Source organism: Elgaria multicarinata, chromosome 5, assembly GCF_023053635.1.
Source record: "Elgaria multicarinata webbii isolate HBS135686 ecotype San Diego chromosome 5, rElgMul1.1.pri, whole genome shotgun sequence".
NCBI classification, from domain to species: Eukaryota; Metazoa; Chordata; class Lepidosauria; order Squamata; family Anguidae; genus Elgaria; species Elgaria multicarinata.
In genome coordinates this window covers 42,610,662-42,631,965 of record NC_086175.1, presented here as the reverse complement: position 1 = coordinate 42,631,965, position 21,304 = coordinate 42,610,662, and the positions used below count along the sequence as shown (strand labels likewise).

At 37.5% G+C, this 21,304-nt stretch overlaps 1 protein-coding gene across 1 annotated transcript in view; it reads left to right on the top strand.

Moving 5' to 3' along the window:
• Positions 1-21,304, top strand: part of MRPS9 (mitochondrial ribosomal protein S9) — a 50,737-nt gene that overhangs the window by 10,503 nt on the left and 18,930 nt on the right. Inside the window, exons 2-5 of the mRNA XM_063126223.1 lie at positions 6,085-6,264; positions 15,183-15,245; positions 15,331-15,361; positions 17,042-17,121. Of these exons, the coding sequence (XP_062982293.1) occupies positions 6,085-6,264; positions 15,183-15,245; positions 15,331-15,361; positions 17,042-17,121 (354 nt within the window). The remainder of the gene's footprint in view (positions 1-6,084; positions 6,265-15,182; positions 15,246-15,330; positions 15,362-17,041; positions 17,122-21,304) is intronic.

Below are 21,304 nucleotides of genomic sequence, written 5' to 3'. Positions count from 1 at the left end.
TGAGACGCTGTAGGATTGCACTTCCATATTTCCTCACAAGGGCATTGATCACATGATGAAGCTGAAAAATCTTTCTGTAATATATTTATAATTTTATGTATTTTTATTTCATTATTCAAATTTATATTCTGCTTTCCACAATAGTATCAAAGTGGTGAACATAAAATATAGCTTAAAACAACAATAAATATAACAATAAAAACAATACAATGCAATTGGTCAGCAGTAAAACCCACACTTTCTACTGTGTGCTTCAAATTATATTTGGCTGGGTTTTAGGCACTATTTTCAAAATGGTGGACAACTTTTTTTAGGTCACTAGTTTTGGTCAACCACAGAAGTTGTGTGTATCTTGTGTTTGGTATCAAATTATAGGTCTTTGGTGTCAAGGAGTTCAAAGAATATGTTATTTTAATTGTCGGAATTCTCCTTCCACCATTTTCCAAGATGGCACTGAAATGTTTTCTCATTTTCTTGACAAAGCAACATACAAACGTACAATGACTGAACCACTAGATATCAGTGGAAATATAGCTTTTCCTGCTTCCTCTTGTAATCTTGTTCATGCTAGCTTCTGCAGATTTGTCTTGTTTGAGGTAGAGGACCAGATTTTTCAAGCTGAACTGGTATTGTTTTTGACAGGTATTTGCAGCTGTCAGTAAAGGAATGCGAGAGGATAAGAAGAGAATCTACTTATCTGACTGTAATCAAAAACAATACATCAATACCTGTATGTTGATTTGAATCTCTGGACCTCAATTTTTTTACAGGGGTATAGTGTGAGGGCAGGGTTACCTAATGTCAATTTGGAAAGTATTTCAGAGGGTAGGGGCTGCAACAGTAAATGCTCTACTGCAAGTGCTATTGAGGCGAACCTCAGGAGCATATGGCACCCTCAGAAGTGTAAGATATTGAAACTTATAAATAGTACCTTCTTCAAATAAGATATTTAACCATTGTTAAACTTTTTCCCTCCTATTGAACACATTCAAAATATTTGTTTTATTTGTTTCCTTGACAGATATTCCAGGATCTATAGGGGAAATCAAATATATTTCCATTGTAGGCTTGACATGTGGATTCCTTAACAGTCTGTCCATATCTACTTCTTTCTAATACCATACTGCCTGTTCTAAACATGGATATATTCTGATTTGGTCATACATTTACGTGTCTGTTTTCTTGATCCAATATGAACAATTTGCCAATGTACAGGCATTGTAATATTTAATAAATAAATAATTAATTCCTCTCCTCTTCCTCAAAATGAGTAGTGCATTCTTAGGACAATTGCTTGACCAGATAAACATATTGCAAATGTTTTGCCATTCCTTCAGTCTAGACCTTTTAACCTTCAGTGGAGTGTTAGCTACCATATTTCTTCGATTCTAAGACACCATCGATTCTAAGGCGCACCCCATTTTTAGAGCTGTTTATTTAGGGAAAAAAGTGCGTCTTAGAATTGAAGAAATGCGGTAATATAAAAATAAGTTTTGATAGAATACTCATTTTGATTGAAGAAATCTTCCCCATCCATTGTAACCTCAGTTCTGACTATCTTTTCATATCTCCCTGTACTTACTGAAATGATTTCTTATGATTCAGTTCTGATATTCCTCCATGTCCTCTACTACCCTAATTCCCAAGTATTTAATTTCTGGGTTCTGGTTTTTTGTTGTTGTATATTAAACTGATTAGATAAATTGATCTTTCTGTGTTCTGATAAATTAAAACCCATCCCAACTGATATTGAAAAATTGATTTCTTTTAGCCTGAAATCTCTGAAAAAGCATTTATAGATGAACTTAATGAGACAAAACCCTCACCAGATTTAAATGAGAAATTATTATATCATCAGCATATAACAAATCTTTCAATATTTTCTTATCCCTCGGACAGAAGCTCTCTAATAGAAATAGCTAAAGGTTCAATACATAGAGCAAACAGAACTGGAGACTATGGACAATGTTGTCTTGTGCTTCTACTTAAAGCTCATATTTGACTGAATAAGGTGGTCCTATAACATCATGGAAACGCTGTTGTGTTGCATCAGGAAAAAGAGCATTGGGTTCCACAACTAGGTCTGGCTTTGGCTTCTAATGGTACCACTGGTAAAGGGTTTCCTCAGCTCAATCTTGGATGTTGTCACATTAATGGATTATAGGAAGATACTTTAATTTCTTTGGTATAAGGCCTGTGTTATTATTGAAATGCATTACTTTTCATGTCTTGAGTTCAACGCTTCAGATATTTGCCAGGAAAAATGTCATACCTCTAATTTTAACAGAAACCAAATTGATGGCTGTGTTTGGACATCACTTTAAGCCATAATGGGTTAATAAGATATTCACAGTAGCTTATTTTGAAAATAAGCTGCTATCCCCCACATGATCAGACAAATAAGCTACTGTGAGTAGCTTATTAAATTACTGTGTGTAATTTGACTCGCCATCATGTCCTGCTAAAGCCCTCCCACCCAAGCAGTGGCGCTGTTTCACTTCTGAAGGACTGTAGGCTTGCAGGATCAGGACAGAACTTCATACACAGCTAGGTTTCACCCAGTCCACCATCAAACCCCTGTGCATTTACTCCTGAGGAGCAAAAATCCCAAGTGCCCCCAAAAGGGGAAGTGGAGTTTGCAGGATCAGGACCAAACCTCATAGCCAACCTCCTTTAATAAGGCGGCACTTGATGCACTATGAAATCCAGTGCCCTAACTCAGAATGCAGTGGAAAATACCAAGTGCACCAAAAAGGGGAGATGTCTATAACACCTGGGTGGGGGCTGCAGGATCAGGTCCAAACCTCATAGCCTGCCTCTTCTACATTACTGGCTTGGCCCATTTAACATTTTCCTATTCAGTAAGTCGGCAAACAGGAAAGCAGCAGTTGTTTTGACTGCTCTTGCTGCATAGCTCTGTAGCCAGCCCACTGTGACCACCAAATGACACAATAATCCATTTTGCAGATCCTGGGTTATCAGAATGGGTTAGTTTGGCCAAATAAACCATTGTGGGTTAAAAAAAAACTCCCATCAGATGATTCAATAACCCATCATGGGTCATTGTGTTGTCTGAACCCAATCTGTGTCTTGTTCATGCTCCTAAATACTCTTTACTTATAAAATAAATAAAACTGAAATCCTATATTCACTTATTTGGGAGAACACACCATTGAAATCATTAGGGCTTTCTTGAGTAGAATATATCAGATTGCACTGTGCGGCACAGAACTAACTTGAAATAAGAATGGGTGTCAAGTTGCAAATTTAAATACCTGGCTGCTAGATGCCTATCTCCTTAAATTCTGGTCTAGAATAGCATGCTGAATACACCTACAAGATTGCACCCTCCAAATTCTGGGGTATTTCTTTGTGACTTTCTTCTTTCCAGGGAGACAACTCCAGTAATCTGTTTATGGAATAATTAGACTGCTGAGAAGCTTTGTTAATATGAACACAGGACAAATAAAGTAGTGCATAAAGATGGCTCTTTGCCAAGCTTGAGCCATTACTGCTTTGCCAGTGATTCTTCTATTCCTTTGGCAGAGTGCTTGATTGAAATTACAGTTGTCTTACCCACTGATTATCTTGGTAAAAGAAAAACAAATCTGTCTAGCCATATCTTATAGTCTTCCACAAAAGCCAGAAGATGACTGTCTTTTGGACCATTGTTTTGAGCAAGAATTGTGTTTGCTAGTTGGCATTGATGGCACTTGTGCTAGGGTTTTAAGAGGGAGGGATTAAATTGTTCAGCCAAAACTGTAGGCCTTTGAACCATGATTTTCAGATGGGCTGTCTTAGTCAATATGTTAGGCAGTCGTTTTTGAATCCTCATATGAAGGTTAAAGAAGTGGTTAACGTTTGCCAATAATGGTAGTTAGCTTTTGTGACTAAGGCTTCATTTTTGTAAATGAGTTCAGTAAGAATTATTCCAAGTGAATGGAGTTTTAATACCATATTCTGGATGCATTCAAGAAATGTCTACCTACCATTTTTGACACCTGTTAATCACTGTGCAGAAGTAAATATGTGCTAGATTGTGTTGTTGGTATGAAATACGTCCTGTATATCTTGGGCTTGCTTTCTTTCTTTCTTTCTTTCTTTCTTTCTTTATTTATTTATTTATTTATTTATTTATTGCACTTATATACCACTCCCATAGCCAGGGCTCTCTGAGTGGTTTACAGAAGTTCTAAAATTAAGATTAAAACGAGTATACAAAATTTAAAATTTTGAAACACAGAACATACATAAAGCATTAAAAACTGTTAAAAAACTAAACATGTGGGTGATTAAGATGTGCCGCCATATGCCTGGGCAAAGAGGATTTTTTTTCTTATTAAAAAATTGGTAGTGTTAAAAGTTTGATATTTAATGCCTAAATTGGGTTGAATTCCAGTACACCTCCTTTTCTCTTCCCCCAAACCCCTCCCCAGTTGGCTTTTATGTCAGCACTATGCAAGCTGGCTAATGCTTATCTAGTGTTCCCTTCTTCCCTGCCCTTGCCAAAATCTTGTAGGTACATTTTGCCTGTATTGGGTTTTTGGTAGTGCATTGTAAATTAGTTGTGCCGTAGTGTTTAAAGTCAGGCAGTTTACAAAGGAAATAATAACTTGCTTCATTGTGACATCTGTTTCCAAACACCAAGTTTATTAGGAAAGAATAGCCCTTAATGAGAATTCATTTACTGGGCATATGCCAGGTATTTACCGAGCAATCATTAATCTTGCTAAAGCATTTATTTGTTTTGCACTTGCTTCTAGAGCTTTGCTTATGAAAGGATCAATAAAGTTTCATTCAGTTCATACAATCGGAAAGCCCAAATGTTGGTATAGGAGTATTTCACGTTGATGAGTATGTTTGGATAAGAGGAGTTCTGAGTTGGATATCATATGTAAAAATGTATTGAAAGTTGCCTTGGAGCTTAAGGTGCATTTGCAGCACCACTTTCAAGTGGGTTATTAGGTTGAGAAATTATTATTTGCCTGAAGCCACCCAATAACCTAATGAATGGCCATTTGAAGCTGATAAGAAGGAAGCTGCATTGTTCAATAAGGGACGTTTGGAATGTCTCTTCTGGACCAAGTTTTTCTTATGGAGCAACATGGCTTCCTTTTCTTTTTCTGTGTCTTCAGGAATATTAAATTTAGCTATTTGAAAGTAGGATGGTACATCCTACCATCCTTCAGTTGGTAGGATGTTATTTCCTACCAACTGAAGGAGGACTTTGCTTTTTGAGGGTCATGTGCCCTCCAACTACTAGGTCGTGCTACCCAATTTTGCTTCACTTGGGTTTTTTTTATCTGGAACACCACCTCAAATTATTTTCCTGTTTTGCTAATATAAAGACTGCCATGTTTCTGTTTAGTTCTGCTCTCTTCCTAACAAGGGGCCAGTGCGTTTCATGTAAGGCTGGAGACAGATCTGCTGGACTTTGTTTCCAAAAATGTGGCTCAGCTGTTCTTTTTTGCCTCAGAATCCTAGGTGTAACTTGCACCTATCAGAGACTAAACTATTCCAGTCTGCAATCTTCATCTTGAGGATTAATCTAGATACAGCCCTTATGGCTACAGCATTAAATCAATGTTTTATTCTACTCTTGTTTCTGCTTCCCCCTGCCCTCTGCTTTGTGCAACATCCAGCCCGATGAAGAGTTCTGTAGAACTTGAAAACTTGCTCACTATTTTTTGACATTTCGGTAGAAGTATTCCGCAACTGTGGATTTTGGCATTTAAAGCTGAGCTTCCCTGGTTTAAGCCCAACACTTGAGCTACTATGCCACATTGGCTCCTAAACTATTAGAATAGCCATGCTGCTAACTACATTTCTGTTACTGCTAACTGAGCAGGCCTTGCTCTATGTATCTCTCTGTATGATGTTTGCTACATTTATATCCTGCCTTTCTTCCACTGTAGAACTCAAGAAACATAGGGCTTCTAGGTTATATCCCATCCAGACGTTGAAGAGGCCTGGACCTGCTTAGCTGCATCAAGGTTGCTGAAGCAAGTGCCTTCAGGCGATATGCATGATTTCATTTTTATATCGCAGATTGTTTAAAAGCTGCTCTCTGTTTTTCCTCCCTAGACGTTAAGACTAATCTGCACTACTGCAGCAGTGCAGAAGAAAAATGTTGCTGCTTTAGGACCTGAAAAGTTCACAGAAGTTTTTATCAGAAAACAGATTGAAGAGTTCGACATGGGAAAGAGACATTTAGCCAACATGATGGGAGAAGATCCAGAAACTTTTACCCAAGAGGATATCGATGTAAGTATGGTTGCTCAGTTGGAGAAGTAATTTACTGCAGGGCTTCAGAATTGAAAGCTCTTTGCTTCAGCATGAGCCCCTCAGCTCTCTGTGAATTTTAATCGAACTGTCAGCATACGAGAGAATACTACTATACATAGAAAACATTGCAACTGTGGCTCTGAATAGAGATTCTACCCCTACTACTGTGCGAGGTCAGACATCACAGGGTAGAACTCTATACTATACCTTGCTAAAGCACAGCAGGTTCTTTTTAAAACTACTAATGGATAATCCCCCTGATCTGAGGTCGTAAGAACCACTATCAAGGTTTATATAGCATTTGGAAGCATTTACCCGTAATTTGACCTGCTGGGTATACTTATGCTGGGGTTTCATGTATGATACTATAACAGTCAGTGACCTTTTCCTACGCTTTAGGACCAACACTTGAGCTGCAACCCTGTGCACATTTATTTTAGATTAAGACCCAAGTGAACTTCCAAATAAACATAATGGCTTACGCTTTTGTTCTTGTTTTGATTTATCACACACACACACACACATGAGCTGTAAGTTTATACATTTCTTTCTAATTTTCTTTGTGTTAGATGCTTTTCTCTATGAGTTTTTGGGACTAGCATTTCCTCCTTGCCCCTATTTTTTCAACTCATTCTCTTTTGTGTTGCCAGTGGTAATATGGCACAGTATGCCAGTGGTTGTTAGCCATGACTGTTTAATCTAACTTTCATATACAGAAGCAGAATATCTCTGAATACTGGGTAGTGGGACAAACAAGAAGCGTGGTTCTGAACACTCTGAGGCATCTAACTGACCAGAGTTGAGAATAGATACTGTATTAGAATTCTTATCTAGCAAGGTGATTCTTACCTTTCCTGTTTCATATTTGTTAATATTGCTCTTTATTTTCACTCTTAGTACATTTTCCTCTTCTTTTATTCTTTCTAGAAAGTTGCATGCATCTTGTTTGCTAGCAAGTGTTGGTTCTGTAGCATACAGCTGAAGCTTTCATGGCACTGGGACAAAAGGAATGATTTTGTAGTGGGAGTCAATTTAAAATTTATGTATTAGTCTAGTTCAAGTTTTGACCTTGGTACTGTCTGCCTCAGCATGAAGCCATGTTTATATGGAGTTGCATTGTTCTCAAGGTGGCTCTGTTGTAGACACACGCTAGAGAGTTCAAGTCAGCATTCAAACCCTTATCAGAACCAGTCAATTATTTGGGCTTGAATAACGTTTACTAGCTTTATTAGGGTTAACAGACTAAGCTTATACTTGTTGACTTCCACTTCAAGATGTGTTCTAGGTGCACTTCCATCTTCTCCTGTCCAGTCATAGTTGGTATGTGCCACAGCAGGTAGGAGGTGTCTAATATATAAGTAAGCCAGCTCCATAGTTCTGCAAAAAGGAATACTGAGCTGTAATAACTCCTAGGTGGAATGAGAAAATCTTGATTTTTAACAAGCAGAGAAAGTTACTCTGATTCGTGATAGGAGTGTGTGAAGACAGGCAGATGCAAGCCCCGTGTGTTATGCATGCAGAACACTTTAGCAATGTCATTGGCCTAGATCCATTGACTGCTAGCAACCTATTTAAATGCTGGGACTAGTAAAATCAAATCAGGACCTTGTATAAAATCAAAATGTTGAGAAATTGAAAATAAAAAACTTTTATCTGAATAGTTTACTTTTAATCCACTTTCATTGGAATCTAAGTATCCACGCTGTCACTCTTGTTCTGCTTTTCTTTCACTTACGTCCTCCTTTCGTCATAAAATCATTAAAAAATATTTGCCTTTTACTTAACATATGACTAGACATGCTGAAAGAAAATGTGTGCAATTTTGAATTGCATAGTATAACCTGTGTTTGTAAGAACGCAGTTTGTATCAAGCAACTATGAAGTACTGGGGAAAGGATTTTAGACAAAGAAGAAGAGGCAGGATGGAGATGCTGAACTCATCCCTTGCATGCAATTCCTCTAGCTGTTTTTCCTCCTTTAATGTTAAGTTCTAGCATTGGAACCTGGCTGGGACAAGCACAGGCGTGAGAAGGGTTCAGTGCTACTTGCTTGCTCACCTTTCCTCTGCAAGAATTGGCCTTCCCAGCCTACCAATACTTCTATATCTTTTTAGCAGTGCCCATGTTTTAGAACACAGTCTGCTGCCAAATAGTTGATTTAGACTGTTAAACGCATCCTTCTGCAGCAATTCAGCAAAAACCTCTGGCACTATTGCATGCTTTTTTTAAAAAAGCAAATAAACCTGAATCTTGGGAAGACCAGAACAGAGCCTCAAAAATAAAGTATTCTCAGTTATATGGAATAACTCAAGGTTCAGTGCCAGACCCTGGACCTGTGGCTACAGGAACGATTGGATTATATATATATATATATATATATATATATATATATATATATATATATACTCTTATGGACTAGCAGCTAGGCCCAAGCCTACTTTATCCCAAAGTTCCTGTTATATTGGCACCCTGTCCTCAAGAAAATTAGGTACATCCTGAAAACCACATTTTCTCCTTACTGCAGGTGTAATGAATAAGACCAGTTCAAAGCTTTATCTTTTTTTAAAAAAAAATGATGAAGACAACAAAGAGCAACATTTTACTTAGCAAGGCATAGCACTTATAATGCTTGTTCAATTTGTTCACATAACATCAGATGTTGTAAATACTTAGGCTGTATAACAGTGTCTGCTATGCATAATTAAATTTCTGTTATAAAAATATAAAAGCCGCTTAGCACTGGCAGCAGAATTATCAGGCTTTACACTTGGAATGGTAATAATTCCTTCTGATGAGTGCTTATGCATCTCCTGTCGTCTACTGTTAATCAGTGCGTGCAGTGCATTTCCAAAGTAGACATCCTAGGGTTCTTTTCTTACTGGCATTTTGGATGTGTGTGTTTTGAAACAAGTCATACAAAGAAATATGTTAACAGTGTTGTCATTGCTTTCACAGGATATATTTGCACATAGTGGTGCTTTACTAGTGGTTTTATTTTTTAGAAAGAAAAAAAAGTTAAGCTGTAAATTACAACTGTGTGTCTTAGGGGGGAAAAGCCCAGCAAATTGATATATAACTCTGCAGAAGTCTACCAATTGCTTTTTAATTGGTATTATAGACCGTGCTCTGAAATCAGGATGTTTTATTCTCCTATGTGTGAATATGCAGTATGAAGTTTCTCTAATTGATTCGCTTTGCCCATTCCATTTGATGTATCATTTTTCACAATATTTCATAATTTGTGCTCATTTCTAATGAACAGAGTCGTTAGGACAAGCATGTCTAAGTACAACTGACAGCTAACATTAGGTGCCAGATGCAGTTTATAAAGCTATGTAGAACTGTAGAGAACAGTTTAAATAAATTAGCACCTGTACATTAGTCTCACTTGCTGGTAATTTATAAGCGAATCAGTAGAGATGACATTTAGGTAAGTCATTGATCAAGTTAACAGCTGCATACCCGCTGCCCAGCTGGGATACCTAATTAATAGAGATTGCAGTCCTGACCTAGTGCTTTTCCCTGGGTTGAGAATGTAATCCTTTTATTTCAAAAGTGAAAAGTGATTTCACTTTTAACTTAAGGAGTTAAAAATATGCCTTAGTTTTGAACAGTTATATCACTTAACATCTAAACATTCAAAAAAGTAGCTCAAACAGTACCATAGACTATTCAAAATGATATTTTATTATCCATTAAATGAAGTCACAACATCCTGTTACTTATCTCTGAACTCAATTCAAGACAGCTTCCTTATTATTCAAAGCCAGATAAAGAAAAGTGAGAGCTGTTACTATATTGAATTAATATGTGAGCGCTAAAGATCTTTGTGGGAGGGGGTAGGCCAAAGGTCTTGATTGATATTGACATGCAGACTACTTGTCTAATGCTTAAATGTAAAACAAATGTTTTAAGAAACTAGCTTCATTGACAAGAAGTAGTGGGAGCATGGTTCTCCTACGTTGAATTTTGTGGCCTAAAGCATATTTATTAAAAGAAATAAAAGGCAGGGAAAGAGTTTCCCCTGTTCAAAAAGAACATGTCATTTCGTTTGTTGCAATGGTGAGGGTTTATTACAATTTTATTGCCAAAATATAAAGTTGCCACAGGTTGATTTTGAAGGGAGTTGGAGATGTTTTCATGAAGTCTAAATTTTAAACCCAGATTTTAGAAGAGAACAAAACTTCTATCCATTTATTTTTATTGTTATTGAATGGATTTTCAAAACACCTTTCAGGACAAATTAACCTTTCATGGTAATTTATAAGAGTCAGCAAAACAATATATTAAGAAGACACAAGAATCTGAGATTCAGTTATGTGATATAATCTAGAAGCAGAGCATCATGTTTGTTTGTGTTTGAATGGGAGTGATTTGTATTAATGTTGAAACATCTCCTTGAAGCCAAAGTATCTATTTTCATTTTGTGTGAAGTTATAGTTTTCTGTTCTTGCTTATATTATTAGGGACATTCAAGGTCTATTTAAATCTGTGATTGTAAGTCCACACAGGATTTTAAAACTGTACCAAGGTCTGCATGAAGGGAATGGGTCAGAATGAATATTTCACTGTTTTGATGTATAAAGTCTGGTGTACTTTGGGTCCTGAATATATGACAGCGTATCTTGCACTCCCTACCTTGCAGCAGGTTCAGTCCATCGTAGACTGACTTTTAAGCCCTTATTTTTGATTTGGCATGAAAGTGATCAATTTTTTGAGATCCATTTCTGTTGAGTATTCAACTTAGTATAAGCAGCTGTCTTCCCCACTGTTAAGTTGGTATATAAAGAATGATGAAAGATGCAGTTTTTATAAAACAAATCATATCTACAAATTAGACAAGTACATATTAACTGGACAATAATGGTCATGTAACAAATATTATATACTTGCATTGAATTCTGTAGTCTACCTTCCCCTTCAAACCAAATAGAAATGGCTGTTGCTTGCACCTTTACCCAAAGAAGGTTTTCAAGAGGAAAAAAACTTTTTTCCTCTTTTTTTTGGAAAATAGAAAAATAAGACACAGTTTTTACTGCTCTTAACAGATCTAAAGCCACTGTGTTGCTTAATACAGCCTCCCTAGCCTGGTGCCCTCCAGATATTTTGGATTTCAGCTCCCATTAGCCTCAGCCAGCATGGCGAATGGTCAGAAATGTTGGGCACTGTAGTCCAAAACATCCAGAGAGCACAAGGTTGGGGAGGGCTGATTTAGGAACATAAAGCAGCCTTTCTGTCCCTAACAGTTTATATATCACTTAGTTTGCTCATAAAATTATCATTATACTTTAAAACTTTTAAAAGTAAACACAGTCAGTATTTTTGTAATTATTGTCTGAATAGATTAGAACTACATTAAATGACTGCTACAGCATCAAAACACAGGACTCTGTAGAGCAAAACTCAAACTATCAAGAATGCACATTTACTGTCAGGAATGCACAATGGTGACTACTTACATGTTGGGAAGCTGAGCATAGATGTCTATCAGTAAAATATACTTTAGATCAGTAATTTTAATAAGGAATGAAAGAAATAACTGTGCTGGGCAACTTACAGAGAGAATAAAAAAAAACCACTTTTTTTTCTCATGGCTTCATTATGTCCAGTCATTTTACATCTCTAGTCTTTTTATAAAAGTGGTCTTATTACATAGTTTTTAGAAATCATTTTGGGGGAGTAAAAGCTGGGTAACAGTATATGAATACTTTGTCTTAAATCCTAAAAGAAAATATTTCATAATCTAAAATTGTTAAATTTTTTGAAGAAAAAAACACAAAAATGACCGGGGGGGGGGGCCGGGGGGGAGTGTTTTGTTCCATTTTTTCCGGGGAGGTTTCCAGGCCTTCACATCTCTAGGCCTGGGGACCAAATCCAACTTTCTTTGGATTCCGGTCTGCTCCTCCAGGTTCTCCAGGTGGCCACATGCCCTTTCCCCTCAGCTAATGGTTATTGGTGGTTTCCTGGCTTTTGTGCATTTCCCCTCATTATAAAATGCTTCTCCTAAGGCGTTTCACAATAAGAGCTTCAAGATAAAATGTGTTGGTATGTTTGGCCACATTCCCGTGAACTTATCCAAAATGGAATTTGGCCCTTGGGCTGAAAGAGATTCTGCACCCGTGGGCTACAACAAGGTTTTTCATACTGGCATTGCACAGTAATCTCATCTATAGTTAGTTGTACGTAGGAGAGCCAAATGTTTATGCAAACAGGCCCTGTGTGATGAGGAATAAGCTCCACCAGCAATCATGGATCTTTCCGTGTTACCAGTCTAGATGAACAAGAGTGCCATTTACTATGCCACATCTCAAAGCATGATTTGAAGCCTGAAGCAAACAATAAAAAGTTTTGCTATTGTCAAGTCTTTTTATAGAAATTCTATTGGATGTTTCTTGTTCAAGGTGCATGCTTATGTGAGTCCATTTTAGCCATTTAATTATAGTTCAGACTTTTTGGGAATCACCAAATGGATCTCTTACCATCCACCTAAAGGAAGCAAGGTCTAGAAAAGTCTTAATTTATGCTTAATACTTGTGGTTTGTTTCCATCACTTCCTTAGTCTTGTTTTCTACCTCTTTAGCATGTATTCAAACAATGCTCTATTTCTTTAATTATGGATATGTTGCAGTCAGAGTTTTTGCTTTCATAGCTGAGATTATTGTTTGAATCACCAAGCAGAAGCTAGTATAGAAAGACTACTTAATAAGTGTACACAGTTGGTCCCAGTATTCCATAATATATTCTTTTGATGTGTTATTTTATATAGTGTTTAATATCCGTTGGCTCACAGTGGGTTTTTCTATTGTCATTATAATTAATCCCCATTTGTTCACAAATGGATGTTCACCTACTCTGTGTATGTACAATATCCCCATTGACTAACAAATGGGAATTCATCAAGTCACTAAGAGAACCAAAATACCATTCCATAAAATCAAGTTAATCCTTTTTGTTTGCTGCTGAATTCTCAGAATTTCTGTTTGGAATGCCAATAGGGTATTAATAAAGTAATAGGTGAGATCTTTATACACTCCATGCATATTAAGTGGGTTGAGAGCGTTGACAAACCAATCTGTATCCACAGAAAATATTATCAGTACGTAATAGCCTTGCATTAATGTAGCCAGCAATGCAACACAATTCTTCAGAGAGAGGAATATTAACTGCAGACTTGAGACTTTATTTCTTGTCATTGTGGACAAAATTTTGCTTACACTAGTGATTTCTTGACAACAGTTCAAGGTTCAGGATCTTAATGAATTTTGCATAATTTACATAATATCTGTACTATGCTGTATCACAGAGATGCTGTTAAAATAATTAATGGGATGTAGCAAATGACCATTTAAACATGTCAGACTGGGTACCTTCCTAATACCTCAATCCTAAAGACATTGAGGCCAAGCAGATCTCTCCATGTACTTGCTCACATGGAACTCACAGCTATCATGGATTGTCTTTGTTACAGCGTTGGAGTAGCTGAAATATTTGTGCAGCAGAGCTTCTGCATACTTGGTGAACCTCATATTGTGGTCATGTATTTAGAAGTCTCCATCAATTTAAGAGAAGCTGCTCATTTGAAGGCATCCTTGCCTGTCGCTGTACACAATACTGTCTCAATTCCTACAGATGGTGTCCAAACATTGGCTGGAATCTGAGGAGCTACATGGACACCTGGAAAGCACTTGCACTTGGTGGGGAGAACACTGCCAATTTTCTTTTCCCTAATAAGTCTTAGTTTGAAACACATCAGGGATATATTTTATATCAGAGATGCTTTATACCCACTGTTTGAAATCATTATTTGTATTTCTTATGTGGGTTCAACCTTCCTGCTCACCTTTCATTGTTGGGTTAATATGGTCTTGGAAGCAGGCTTTATGTTAATATTGTTCTGGCAGTGAATAAAAGTGGAGCTTAAAATGATGCTTTTCAGGGTAACCGCAGACTAGAAGATGACAGCATCCAGTAAGGGCATTTCAGTGTCAATTATTTCCCCTGTTTAGAAATCACATGATGAAGCTTTAGAGAAAGCTGTTCATGTCAAAGATGATGACTTCTTCTGGAAGCATAAACCAAAGCAAGATAGGCCAGTCCTATAAGCTCCTCCTCTTCTGTCCACTTCCTACTATTGGTGAAAGGGAATTTGTTCCCTTCTGCAGTATTTGAAATCAGAGAGGGGATTCAGATAAATATGTTCTCTCATTAGAAGGGTAGTGTGTGAACTAGATACGTTCACTAGATATAAGTAGCAGATGGAATTATGTAACCAACGCAAGGTAGATTGTGATCTCCTGGTAGATCTCTGGATGATTTGTAGTAGATTGACAGGATTTCTGACTCCCACTTGTTGAACAATAACAAGAGCAAAACGGGATTTCCGCACCTCTTTAATAAGGTTCTTGAAACAAAAAGCTTTTGGGGGTGTGTGGAATCAGTAGTGATTTTTTCTGTTAAAGGACTATGAGCTTAGTTCCGAACATGAATACAAAAACCTTGCCTGAGCATGTGCTCAGAGGCCCTGCTCCTAAATGTATGTCAATCCTAACCCTTCTCCCAGTCATTATTTTGCACCTAGCTCCAGTTAGTGGACCTCAGGCATGTGAGATCTCATGAGCAGTATCCAGTGCTACCATTGCTTAGTGGGAATAACCACTAGTGCAATAGGAAAACTAGTGCTTTTATACAGCAACCAGAAATTATCCCAGGCTAGCATATGTGGAACAGAACAAGTCAGCAGAGCTTGTGAAAGGGAGCTCCTCTGATCAGTCCCATTCCAGAAATGCTAGAATGGCTAGTTTCCATGGTTGCTGTAGTAGATTTCCTGGGATTTGAGTTTTATTATATGATGCTGTTATTATTATTACTTTTAACAAAGTCTGCTTTCTCTCTTTGCAGAAAGCTATTGCATATCTCTTTCCCTCTGGTCTGTTTGAGAAAAGGGCCAGGCCAAAAATGAAGGTAAGAATGTAATTCAGTGCTGTAGAAATAAAGATAGACTTTGCATCAATAATGCTAACATTTTCTTTGCTCTATTTTTAAACAGCATCCTTATGAAATATTTCCAAAGCAAAGAGGTACGTGAAGATATATAATACATTGAAGTGATTTATTTCTGTTTATCTTGAAGTATCTACACAAAACCTGGGATCCAAACAGCTATATATGTGTTCCCAAAGTTTTGATAATGCCCACTGGGATTCCCCCGCCCCCCATTTGTCCATACTATATCACATTACTTTGGAAAATCTGTTGCAAAAGTGGCTTTCTGTGTATCACTGGAATGGGAATACATTCCAAGAAACATAAGCCAAAGGTTCTCATGGGTATATGAAACAATTGGTGGTTCTTTGGATCCCAGCTGGCGTGTTCGTCACTCCTTTTATTTTTATTTTGCCATTCCTTTTATCTTCCTGCGGTTTTTTTCTTAGCAGTGAACCAAATACTATAAAAAATAATTTGAAATAATACTGAAACTTTGGTGTTCTTACCTTTCAAATGGTGATTAAAGCCTACTGCCATCTCATTTTTAAAAAGTATTCTGAAAACTTAGCTCGAGAGTTTAGGTTGATATCAATGAATTTTAAGTTATGACTAACTTGTCCCATTGAGTTCAGTGAGACCTAAGTTCAACTAACATTAGATGGTATTCAGTTAAGTTGTCCAACTGGGTTAATTGAATACCATGCACATGGGTTGGGGACCCTCCAGGCAGATTCTTGGTGGGTGCAGGAGGGCTGCTGAAGGAAAAAAAAATAGGAAAAGTCCCATTGTGAGCAGAGAGCCACTCGTGCAACATTGTGGTTTACCCGTAATCTGGATCTAACACTATGGCCCAGTTCGCACAACATGCCAGACTCATTGGGGGCGTGTTTAATCCATGATAAGCCACATTTTAAATGTACAACACTTGAGGGGGTTGCTGAATCATGCAAATCCAGCCAACTTGGGTTATTTGAGGGTCAAATCTTGCATAACTACATCAAATCAAGTATTATGCGAGGATTTAACCCTCAAATAATCTGTGGTGGCTGGGTTTGCATGACACAGTGATCCCCGATCACCCGGATTGGGGTTGCATATTCAAAATGCCAGCTGGCGCACACCATGGATCATTGTAGGTTAAACAGCTCCAGGCATGGGTCTATATGTTTAAAAAAGTGTTGACTACATAACATTGACATAGAGCCCTATACTGCTGGATCTACATTTTTCATACTAGTTCGATCTTGGTTTTTCTTTTATGTGCTCTGTTATAATTCTGTGTGTATATATGCATTGTGCCAATTTGAGGTTGCAATCTAAAGCATACATACTTGGAAGCAAGTCCTATTTAAATCAGTGGGGCTGACTTCCAACACAATATGGTTAGTATTGAAATACATTATAAAAATAAGCATTCTTAGCTGAGAACAGATGATAAAACTGAGGTAATAGATGCATTTTTAATATGCTAAATATTTCTGTAAGGGATTACTACGTTTCTGTGGCCAATAAGACCAGGATGAGAGATAATAAGCTTAAAGTGAAAAATGAGAAACTTAATTCACATATCAGACAGGATCATAGCCTTGGAGTGGTTAAGCAGTGGGATGAATTACCAGTTGAGACTGTGGTGACAATTCCTGAATGTTGTCTTGTTAAATTAAAAAGTAAATAGATAATGAACTGGAATAATTAGTCCTACTTAAGGCTGGAGGTGTGGGCTTTAGGGTTATGAAAGACTTTTATGATTTCCTTTTGTTTATTTTTTTCAGCAATCCAATGGAGTGAAGATGGCCGTCCATTTCACTTTCTTTTTTACACCGGCAAGCAGTCATATTATTCTTTAATGCATGTAAGTGATCTAGTATTTTTTTTCCTAATGGATCAAAATAAAATTAGTTGCGCTATAATATGTACGCTTAAGTTATAATATTCTTTAGAGCAAATTATTAATCAAATTCAGAAATGAATGTCTTATTTTCCATTTACGCTTTGATTTGTTTCCATAATTATTAAACAGGACTGGCTATTAAAGAATTTCAGGCTATGATAAATGAAATTTCAACAGAACCCCTTTCACAATTTCATTTAAAATGTAACTCATTCTTCAAGGAAAGAAAAGTTGCAGAAGATGCTTCTTGTGGCATCTTTTGAAAGACCTTATATGTGTAATGTGTGAAGCAGATTTAAAACTTTAAAACATATCAAGTTAATAGTTTGAGGTTAATGCATACAGCAAGTTTGTTGCTCAGTGCTGTGCACTGGAGCTGGTGGGACTATCCAAAAGATCCACCTCTTCTCGTGTTGTTGTTGCTGCTGCTGCTGCTGCTGATCATCATCTCAGAGCAAAAATACCCCCAAAAATGTTGTTTGGATCCAGCGACAATACATTGCAAAAGGGGACACTGAGATGATGATGATGATGATGATGATGATATCAATATCCTAAGACCAGTAGAAAAAAACATCCAAAATCCACCTCTTTCCATGAACATTCCCACAGCTAACCCTGCCCATACCCCCTTCAGAAGTAAAACTGAGAAACAGCACAGTACCAAACAATAAATAAATCCAGCTGGTATATATTCACCCACAAGTAAGAAGGACTTGATTATTTAGGGTTAAGCATGGCCAAGTTCTGAGCATCCCCAGAGCCACTCCCACCATACCTTCTCAGAAGTAAAAGTACAAAACGCAGCACAAAAAAAATCTGCCTTACAGATTTCTTCTCAGAAGTAAAAAGAATGGGATTACTCAGGAGTAAGCATGGGCAGTAGGTTCTGAACATCCAAAATTCACTGTTCTATGTGAATGTGCCAAAAACACATACACAATACTCTTTAAAAAAGCAGAGACTTGAAATTTGGAGCAGAGTCAGAAAGCAAGAGCAACTTGTTCTATTTCTTTTAATTTTCAGTGCTTCCTTTTATGCGGGGGGTGGGGAGGGAGGGTTGGATTCCGCCCTGTTTGCCCAAGCATTCAGGCCACACTTCGTGCTGTGTTTGGATGACAACTAACCTACCTTTTATCATTCTAAGTATTGGCATAGGTTCCTCCAGAGTTCAGAATGTTCTGTTTAAAATATGGAACATGCAATGGGCTGTACAAGAAGCGAGCCAAGAAAATGTGAAAATGAAAGAAAGCATACAAGAATGGGGTGGGGTGGGGTAGAGATTAAAACACACACACACACAGAGGATAATTAAAGCAGAATGTGGAACTGGAGGTAAAAGAGTCCCCTAGTCTTTCTATTATTATTTTTTAAGTCTACCACTATAATCTAATGCTGGCTGAGAATTCTAAACAACAGAGTGAGGAGCAGGCAAAATGTGGTGTGCTTCTTTTTACCCTTTTCTTAGAGGGGGATCCTGAGGCCAGGTTTGTATGGCTATGAACTGCTTTAAATTTTGAAACCACTGTGATAATGGAATTAAGCCATTTCCAGATTTCTGATTGGTTGTTAAGGAATGAGCACATTAGCTTCACTCAGATACTACATATAACAGCCCCCCCCCCCATGCAGCATAGGCACTGTATGGCTTTCAGTCATCTGAATCCACTCTGACAACTGACTCACTGGCAGTACCAATAAGGTAAAGAATGTGAGAGCTACCACAGGCCTCTGTCCACTCAGTTGTAATATGACTTAGGCATTTGTGTGGTAGAAATCTCTATTATGCTTGGTTGCTGTGTTAGTCCCTAACTTATCATACCTTGCCTTTCTTCTGATGCCTTTGCTCTTTTCACTTAAGACATTTGGTAATCAGATAACATGTGAGTTGTTGTACCTTTTTCTTTTCTTTTTCTTTTTTGGCCAAGTTGTAGAAATCTAGATTTACTTTTGTGCAGATGTGCTGCTTCACTATAGTGAGAAGCATCTGCAGTTGTCTATGTTTTTTTCTGGGAGCTTTAAAAAGAATGGGCATCTCTGGGGTTAGCAGGCCAAGTGTAAGCACACACACCTGTACTCAGTGGGGAAGAAAATGACACTAAGTGCAAAGATGTGAGTAATGCACTCATGTGTAATGTTAATGGCTTGTGCAAAATTTGCTAGCAATTAAAGAAATAGGTGGTCAGACAAAAAGTCTGCAGGTACTGTCCAACACTGTGTAGTGTGGTGCAGGAATTTTTGAAGGAAAGATTTCTCCATACCTGCTACTATAAGAGCTAAGCATCAAACATCCATATTCAGAAGCAGTATATCTGTTTGGCTGACCACTATTGGAGATGTTTTTTTGGACTGGCTGAAACTTTGGTTAGTCCAGCAAGGCAATTCTTAGGGGAGCCTATACTGTACTCCCTGATAACTAAAAAGCCCCACTAAAGAATATCTGAATGTACTTACTGTAGAAGTAACATATTGTAGTATTTGCACTATATGCATCATTTGTGGACCTTGATTCATTGACTTTTTGGAAGACTGAATATGTACTGCTATTCAGTTATGGAAAACAAATGCCCTGTTTTGGTAGAGTGATAACTTTTCAGTATGGTGATGCTGTCAAATTCTGTTTCCCTTGTTACCGTGTACTGAAAAAAGGTAGTAGTAGCATTTAGAGGACTTCCTCTATTTTTTAAAAAAGTATGGCTTTACTGTGCTTTTTAGAATTATCTCTTGTGTGTTTGTACTTTACACACCCAAAGGACAAAATCCCCACTTGTCAGGTACATTTATTTCTTCAGAGGGAGAAGAGAGGAATTATTTTTTCTTTTGGTTGACCTTGGGCAAATGAGCTTCTTGCCCTGGCAGAAATGAAATGAATGATAAATGTAGAGTGTGTCTTTGCTGAGTAATGGAGCTGCAGTGTAGGCTTTGCAGAGAGGTTTTCTCCTGCACAGCCTGAGGCAGCCTGAGGACCCCTACTGTTCATTTAAATAGGTATGTCAAATCTGCCTCGAAACGCCGCTGGTTTGATCTGTGGTAATATTTGTGAAGGTTCCATATGGACTTGAGCCCCCTGCAGTGCTAAGAAATAATGTACAACGCTTCATGGTGCAGACGCAAATTTTCTCTGAAAAGGGATGCAGCGCTGCGTTTTAGCTGTCGGAGAGGATGATGGAGCTGACGCGCTAGGCCTGTCAACTTGTTACACGGATGGGTTGCACGCAGAGAGGCTGTGGAAAATCTGTGCCTTTTAGCTTTTCTACTTAATCACGGTTGTAGCATTGCCTTTAGACTGTATGCTACATTAATTCTCTTCCTGCCTTCTGCCTTTCATCCCAAGTTTCACGGCAAAAAGTAAAGCATGCAGGTCTTGTAGAGGAGCCTTATCAAGCAGCTGTCATCTGACAGGCCATTTGCATTTGTTTTGGCTGAAACAGAGCAACCCAAGGGCAAGATGTTTTGTTGCATTCCATCATAATGAAGAAATTAAAAATTACAAGGAGCAGAACTTTAGTTTTTTTAGGTATTTCTTTGCCTTTGAAAAAGGTATGTAAGATCTTCTTGAGACACAGCCTTTTTAAAGAGTAGTCCCACTCGCCACTTGATTAAACCTCCCTCAACATGAAATCCTTTTGACAAACACAAATGTAATTATTACAGAATATTTGTAAATTTAGTTAAGTAGTGTCAAGGCTTTAGAAATACCTTCATTTAAAAAGAATGAGATAAATCATTTCATTAAACAGGATTTCTCATACCTTTCACTAAGAATATGTGAAGCATGACTACAGTGTTTAAGATAAGATGCTTAGGCTAACAGAAATCAGATATATACTTGTTAAGTATAAAACTGTCACTTAAAAACATAAATGTAAAATGTAAAATAATGACTTCATCATGAATAGGTAGGTTTTATAATTTGTAACATAATATCTAAAATCTTGATAAAAGAAATGTTGCATATATGTGTCTTACCAGCGTTCTCTTTACCAGCATATCTCAGTTATTTATTCCAACTGAGACAGTTATTCTGTGCCATTTTTATAGGTAACTCTAATCTATATTTGTAGGCTTCTTCATTGGGCCTACACCAGCCAGCCATTCATATTCCATTTCATATGTGGCTTTCATGCTGAGGTTTATTACAACT